The sequence below is a fragment of the Sphaeroforma arctica genome (genome assembly GCF_001186125.1).
Source record: "Sphaeroforma arctica JP610 unplaced genomic scaffold supercont1.446, whole genome shotgun sequence".
NCBI classification, from domain to species: Eukaryota; class Ichthyosporea; order Ichthyophonida; genus Sphaeroforma; species Sphaeroforma arctica.
The window spans coordinates 9,320-17,228 of record NW_014040112.1 but is presented as its reverse complement, the minus strand read 5'-3'; the positions used below and the strand labels follow the sequence as shown (position 1 = coordinate 17,228).

Here is a 7,909-nt window from a genome sequence, read left to right as displayed (position 1 = left end):
TGCTTGTATGTTTGTTTGGTGATTGTTTGGTTTATATGAGTGTGTATGGTGATGTTCTGCTTTGAGTATGATGCTTGTATGTTTGTTTGGTTATTGTTCGGTCTTATATGAGTGTGTATGGTGATGTTCTGCTTTGAGTATGAAGCTTGTATGTTTGTTTGGTGATTGTTTGGTTTATATGAGTGTGTATGGTGATGTTCTGCTTTGAGTATGATGCTTGTATGTTTGTTTGGTTATTGTTTGGTTTATATGAGTGTGTATGGTGATATTCTGCTATGAGTGTGTGGCTGATATGTATTATCTGCCGGTGTCGTGTAGATACCACTGACATCCTATAGGTGTACGCATTGTTCTTAGTACGTGGAAACGCGTCTTCAGCTTTATCTTCCGCAGCGTGTTATGATTCAATGACAAATGTTCGGTACAAGAGCCTTTGCCATGTACACGAGACTGTATACACCACTGCGTAGACATCCCTCAAGTATTTCCCTTTACAGCGACCCCTTTAAGCGTGTGACTTATTTTTTACCATAGTGTTTTCTGGACGAGGCCAATGGGGTTGTTCTGCCGACAGCGTTTGCCACTATAAGATCTTACCACGCCCGGTTGCTATGTAAACCGTTGGATTTGTTTCAAGACTTGATTTCCTGTCACGCTGTAGCTTTTACAACTCTGGTTAGATAATATCATATTAGTTCTATGTCAGATGATAACATTTTAGTTCTATCTCAGATAATAACATATTAGTTCTATCTCAGATACTAACATATTAGTTCTATCTCAGATAATAACATATTAGTTTTATCTCAGATAATAACATATTAGTTCTATCGCAAATAATAACATATTAGTTTTATCTCAGATAATAACATATTAGTATAGGAAAGTCCTGTTTCGTCCTCCATCGTGTGTTGCTGAAAAATGACGCACCCTTACTACACCAGATGCACATGTGGATTACTTCAGGTGCTGGTAAAGGCGTGCCCGTATTCTGGAGACGAAGTACTACAACGCAGCATCACTTCACGTAAGTGAGAAAAGTGGCTGGTTCTGGTTAAAGTATTTGTTCAAGTATGCGGGAACAAATAAGTTCTATTTATGCGCATGTGTGCAGCATCACTTCACGAATGTGAAAAAAATAGCATATTTATATTTATAGTATTTTTTCAAGTATACTGAAACAAATAAGTTCTATTTATAACACATGTGTACCGTATCACTTCGAGTATGTGAAAAAAAATAGTATCATTCTGTTTATAGTCTTTGTTCAAGTATGTGGGAAATATATCAATGGTCTATTTATATCCCATGTGCACTACGGTACGTGATAGGGAAAGATGCTACGAGAGACCTTGTACTCGACCACGCTAATGACATAGGCACAATAGTACACATATATAAACGAGCAAACCTTTGCTACCGTTTGTGCAGCAACGCGTGTGTGCAGGAGTGCTGAGAAGTATTAACACACCGATACATATCATCGCATGTGCATATGCATTGCGCATAAAAGAAAAGATAGTTGGCGTTGCTATATCAGGCGTGTATGTCCAGGAGTCTCGAATGAAATGTCACGGATACAGAAAGCAGGAACGTTGCAACCCAAAAGATCTAAAGACATTGTAACCTCTACTCATTACATCACGCTATGTACCTTCAAGTGAAGATTTGAGAGCCTTTGCATCCGGTCATGTTCACTATTGTATGTGTCAAGTGATTACAAACCCGCAACAAATGGAGGTTTGTGTGTACCTAGGATTTACAAGAAATGGTTGTTTGTATGTACCTAGGGTTTATAAGAAATGTTTGAGTCGGTCTTCAACACAGGCGTAAAATATAAAGGTTCAACTTTAAAATCCCAGAATCTCTCAACCATGGAATCTTGAGTACTAAATCCTCAATTCTATATCCCAAATCTCAAATTCTAAATCCTAAATCTCCCAATTCCCTCACAGAACACTACACGAGCAGCACAAGTGTTTATTCAACTCACAACTGGGTCGTTTGGATGATGTAGCCATGCGCGTGACGAAGGAACTCGGCGTCCCTGTGATAGGTATATGCACAAGAATGTGCTGTTGTGAGTTTTTAGAGCCATAATGATCAATAGTTCAAATCTTACACGAGGATATGACTTTATTATTTATATATGTTTATGTTTATATATATATATATACATATGTGTATGTATGTATGTATGTATGTATATGTATCTATGTATGTATATATATATATACACTCATACATACAGACACACATACATACATACATATACATATATATATAGATATATATGCATAATATGTATATGTGCATATAGGGTTTTAGTCGTACCGAAGCACGAACGATTGTTCTGTTGTGGTTGAAGGACTGAGTCTCAGAGCTCCTGGAGATTGATCACAGGAAAAAACCCGGAATAGTTGTTCACGATAGAGATGCAATGGGGCAGTGTGTGCACAACCAGTAGGAACAGTACAAATAGATGCATGCGACATAAGCGGTGGGTATGCACACAGTAAGGATCAACAAGTGCCGAAGCATAGCAATCTCAATCCTAACGTAGACGTGAAGTGGGTGGAGACATAACGTACCGAGACATATCATATCCATGTAGTATTGTTGCCTTAGAACTACACGCTCGAGCATCAGTTTATCCAGGATTTATATTACGGATTGACAATCATTTAGTTATGAAATATGCTACAACTATAGTCCTGAATAGTAGGCAAGGAAGAGAGCAAAGTACCACACACATCATTTTAAATATCGCGCTTTTCTATTGGCCAGACTGGTGGACCGTGACTCAGGGGCGTCCCAGCTCCGCGTTCGACAACCGGCACTACTCGGATAACTTCTGCAGGGGTGTGTTGCCTGTCTGTCTGTCTGTCGTTCGTCAGCTCGTGTCTCTTCTTGTGTTCGATAAACCCTAGGAACTTCCCTCACGTTCACAACCCAGTGCATGCTATTTGGACGTACCTGTGTGCTATTCAGACTTACCTGTGTGCTAGACCATACAGCGCCAAAATGCACGCACATGCCGGATTGTATATCGCTGATAGAGTACCAGAGGGGGACATTGAAAGAATACGCATGTTTCGTATCGAGCCGTCGTCCTCGATTGAAGTTTTTCTTTCAGTAGAACGGAGTTACGATGGATGTGTACTTGTTCATAGGGCTCCCTTGCCTAGCCCATGATCTCGTACGCGCGTTGAGTGAATCTACCACATACTGTGGGTGTGTGTGCTGCCATTGTCAGTAGCCCTTCCCCAGTCAGTCGGGGTTCCAGACAATCCACTGGACGGCCACTTCATGGCTTACTTTGGTGTACATTTTGTAGCCCAAGTTCAGAATAAGAACAAGTGCATACATAGCACAGGCATATATATATATATATATAGCAGGACATTACATACTTTGGTGTACATTTTGTACCGCAACTTCTCTAGTAGGACAAGCGTATACATCATAACACATGTACATATATCGTAGTGACATTACATACGAAAACAAAGAAAAAAGTACAGGTACATACATAGCACAGGTATATATATTGCAGGACATATCATACAATAACTAAGAGTTCCATCGCAACAGCACCCAGAAAACTGACTGTTCAATTAGCACCAAAGCCACACCCATCAACGACCGCATGCGTTGCCGCACACTGCCACACGCAGTTTTTTGCACGTCATAACATGTCTCTCGATTGGACACTAACTCAGCTTGTGCTTGATTCATTGTCGTACATACGTGTAGTAAGCGTTTCCGTTTCTAATTGAAACCTCACGCACATTGCCGTATATACGTGTAGTGGACATTTCCGTTTCTAACTGATACCTTGCGCGATAAGCAACTGACGTTGTAGGCGGCACGTCCCAACCCACACCACTAATCGCTGTACACACTCGTCTCCATGCTTCCCCAAACAGGTACCCGGGTTCAAATAACACAAGTGAATATATTCCTGAACAAGATTTGCAGCATTTTCTGAACACACGGCCGCCACAGGGCGGGCTAACACGTGTGTGTGTATAACGGGAGGAACTACTGAGCGAAGTAATATCTGTGGCATCGAGTGAGTTCTCGATTTAGTCTTGGACACACTCCCAATGCCCGGCAGGGCAAATTGACATGCAGGAGACCAACGTGCATCCTGGATGCACACATGTTAAACTCGTCAGAGCGCCGGTCAAGATCATCGACACTCCATAAACTGCATTCGGCACTAACACTACAGCGACAATCCTCACGGCACGTCAACGGTGTTTTCTCTTGCGAGCTCGAGTGTTCTTTTCGGATCGATAGGCTACTGTGAAGCAATTGTCTGGTCTGCGCCAAACCAGTGCGGTGCTATAGCCAGCCCCTGGGCCGCATAGGCAACTCCAGCATTCAAACGCTATTTGGCGTAGTACATAGGGACAGGCTAGGGACGGGTGAGAACTACTTAGACATACACCGTGGGTACTATGTAGATGTATACAGGTACAAGTCAATATATAGATCCAATTAGCGACCGTTTCTAATTATAAACCAATTGTGAGGCATCCACTTTGTTTACATGCCATTTAAATCCCGGAATTAGATGGGTAAGAGTCACTACACAAGTCTAACAATCATTTGAAAACATAAGAATCACACTAAAACAAACAGAACGTGTGAGTAATGAGACATTTTATAGAACCAGGATAAAACAATGAGAAAGTTTATAGAACCAGGCTAAAACAATGAGAAAGTTTATAGAACCAGGCTAAAACAATGAGAAAGTTTATAGCACCAGGATAAAACAATGAGAAAGTTTATAGAACCAGGATAAAACAATGAGAAAGTTTATAGAACCAGGATAAAACAATGAGAAAGTTTATAGAACCAGGATAAAACAATGAGAAAGTGTGTGTAGGCAAGTTGGAAGGTGCAGTATTTAGCTGTTGTCTTGGATCAAATCAGCTTCTTTAAGTACCTGGACCAAATGTTCTCTTGATCCTACAAAGAAACGGCTATTAATAGCTCACGTATCTATTATCCTTGCTCGCTTAGGGAGATCCCATCTTCAGATATCTATACTACTAGCAGTTCCCATATTGTTGGCTTGATCAAACCAGTGGTCACTTTTCTGTAATCACGAGTATTGGTGAACCATCACCCAACCACACCTCTTTGTCTAGTACACTGCAGTCATTGCAATAGAACGTGTTCTGCTTTGAATCGTGCAAATACACCTGTCCGTATTCCGTTTAGAGAACAGTCTCCCTAAATGCACACTTGGGTCAAAACTCTCTATTAATGTTCCACTTTTTTTTCCAAATGTTCAAACTTTTGGGGGGGGGTCTTTTGGCTTCCCTTATTATGCTGAAGAAGGCATGGCGTGGATTTCACTTCCAGTAATTTCGCGGTCGATATACTCCCACGTACACAGCACAGAAGTTTTGTTCAAATGCTCATGACAACCTAGTGCAGTGGTAGGTAGATGACCCAACCCAAGTGCAGTGGTAGGTAAATGGCCCAACCCAAGTGCAGTGGTAGGTAGACGGCCCAACGAGAGCGCTCCAATGCACTGACATGCTCGTATTCAACACTGCTGGGTTCAATAGTGTTACGTAAATCTAGCACGAAATATCTAACGCAAGAACAGTACCTCCCCATAGGCTCAGGTAACACTTATCCATTCACCCGTGGCGGGTCTTAGAGCAGTAGACGGCGTATGCGGCCTATTGAACTCTCCGCTCGTATCACGCGCGCGCGCCCGCACACGCTTGCCAATAAACTGACTGGCGGTAGCAAGTCTAAAGACAGACCAATTCTGATTGGACGTACACTCAGATCTGAAGCAAACGACTATTCACCACACCATCGGCCGTACGCGGTCCTCCCACATAAACCAGGCTAAGACACTACATAACACCACATTATTGTTGATGTATTACATGTGAAGATCGGTTTAAGCAGAAGCAGAGACTACACATACGTGTTGTCTATACTTGGCCTGAGGGAGAGGTAGATATCAGGGCCCAACTGTACCAGACACCCAATGCTTCGCAAGTAGACCGTTCGTCATGTATGCATATACACGCGTGCTTGTGGAATACATAGCTATCGGCTATGGTGTTTGTGACACATCCGTCCCTCAGCTCCAGCCCGGGGCTTGAGAGTTCTGGTCAAAGGCATCGGCTAGTTGGATCAGGGGCAGGTGGGTACTCATGGGCCAGGCCCGCTTCAGTAGTGTGCGTGTGGTCACGTGTTCACCGTACAGAGATCGGTGCACGCTCTCGGGTTTCAGGGCTATGTTGAGTGGGCTGGACGAAACACCAAACTGCGGGTGAAGGAGAGGAAGGATTGTTTCAGTGATAGGTATACACGCAGACACGCACGGATCAGAAGATTGGCGTAGATGTATATCTACGCTGTATCTCTGTAGATATGTCTGCATGGTGTGCGGTTCTGGATGTACACGTTCATAGTGACACGCAAACGCCGACTCGGTGTACTGATATCTTCCATAGGAGTTGCACGTGCGCGTACGTGTAAACCTTTTGTTAACGTCTTGTTTCATTTAGAAGGCTATGGTCTGACTCAGTGACAAGAGGAGCCAATCGGAGCAATCCAAGGAATATTAATGTACAACATAGGTCAAGGTGAGTACGCGTCAAATAAGGAGGTATGGCACTTACGGTAAACCCAGTATGCCGGCCGTACACAATGGCTTCGGAAGTTCTGGAGTACGATGTTGTGGACGGCCGGAGGCCTGATCCCGCTTTGATATCCACGCGCAAAGTGGTCCTCCCGGTTTTATAGAGCTCGTGCACACTGGTCTCCGACATCAGCAGCGCGACAAATTCACCACGTACACCGCCAAGGCCCAGTGTTTTATCTGTGGGTACAGGTACAGTGTTGGTGGTTTCGTTAGGGATGCGGTTCGTAGTACTACTATCCCGAGTGTTTCATCTGCGAGTATGTGTAATATCTGGTTTCGCCTTGCTACAGAACGTTTTGTGGGGATGGGGGTGCCGCGTTTTGTAGTGTTGATGGTATACAAGTTGGTGCCAGGCTGTGGAATAGACTTTCAGAGATACAAACATACTACTCAAACGTATCAAAAAACCAGAATTGCGTACGTTTGGGGTCTGTTTGTTGTGTATACAAAGACTCGTCAGGTGATGAGTATTAAAGCGGCTTGTTCTGTATTGGTCACAGTTCCCAAACACGGCATTATAGTGAAAAATAGAACACTACAAATTATAATTAACAATAGAAGAACACCACAAATTGAGGATAACACTACTAACTATGAATTGCCTCGGAGCGACGCAGAAAAATTGAATCAATGGCCCACGAGATAGCCCAAACTGTTTATGACTGTAAATACGTATACTTTTATGACTGTAAATACGTATCCTTTTATGACTGTAAATACGTATACTTTTATGACTGTAAATACGTATCCTGTTATGACTGTAAATACGTATACTTTTATGACTGTAAATACGTATACTTTTATGACTGTAAATACGTATCCTTTTATGACTGTAAATACGCATACTTTTATGACTGTAAATACGTATACCTTTATGACTGTAAATACGTATACTTTTATGACTGTAAATACGTATCCTTTTATGACTGTAAATACGTATACTTTTATGACTGTAAATACGTATACTTTTATGACTGTAAATACGTATACTTTTATGACTGGAAATACGTATACTTTTATGACTGTAAATACGTATCCTTTTATGACTGTAAATACGTATACTTTTATGACTGTAATTACGTATCCTTTTATGGCTGTAAATACGTATCCTTTTATGACTGTCAATACGTATACTAAGGCAGGAGCAGGGGTACTGTTCGCCGCATAGATCACTTCGAGTGTGCATGGAGAAGGTGTCATGTATGCAAACCAGACGGACCA

The 7,909-nt window shown here is 42.2% G+C and overlaps 2 protein-coding genes across 2 annotated transcripts in view; one reads left to right on the top strand and one right to left on the bottom strand.

Moving 5' to 3' along the window:
- SARC_06322 (hypothetical protein) overlaps positions 1-2,586 on the top strand; it is a gene marked incomplete at both ends in the record, with an annotated part of 13,628 nt that extends 11,042 nt beyond the window's left edge. Inside the window, 3 exons of the mRNA XM_014299775.1 lie at positions 945-1,027; positions 1,956-2,056; positions 2,465-2,586. Of these exons, the coding sequence (XP_014155250.1) occupies positions 945-1,027; positions 1,956-2,056; positions 2,465-2,586 (306 nt within the window). The remainder of the gene's footprint in view (positions 1-944; positions 1,028-1,955; positions 2,057-2,464) is intronic.
- Positions 2,587-6,121: 3,535 nt separating this feature from the next.
- Positions 6,122-6,815, bottom strand: SARC_06321 (hypothetical protein; the record flags this gene model as incomplete). Its single annotated transcript, XM_014299774.1, has 2 exons — positions 6,122-6,307; positions 6,666-6,815. 2 exons carry the CDS (start codon positions 6,813-6,815, stop codon positions 6,122-6,124), a joined length of 336 nt encoding a protein of 111 aa, XP_014155249.1.
- Between the last annotated feature and the right edge of the window lie 1,094 nt (positions 6,816-7,909).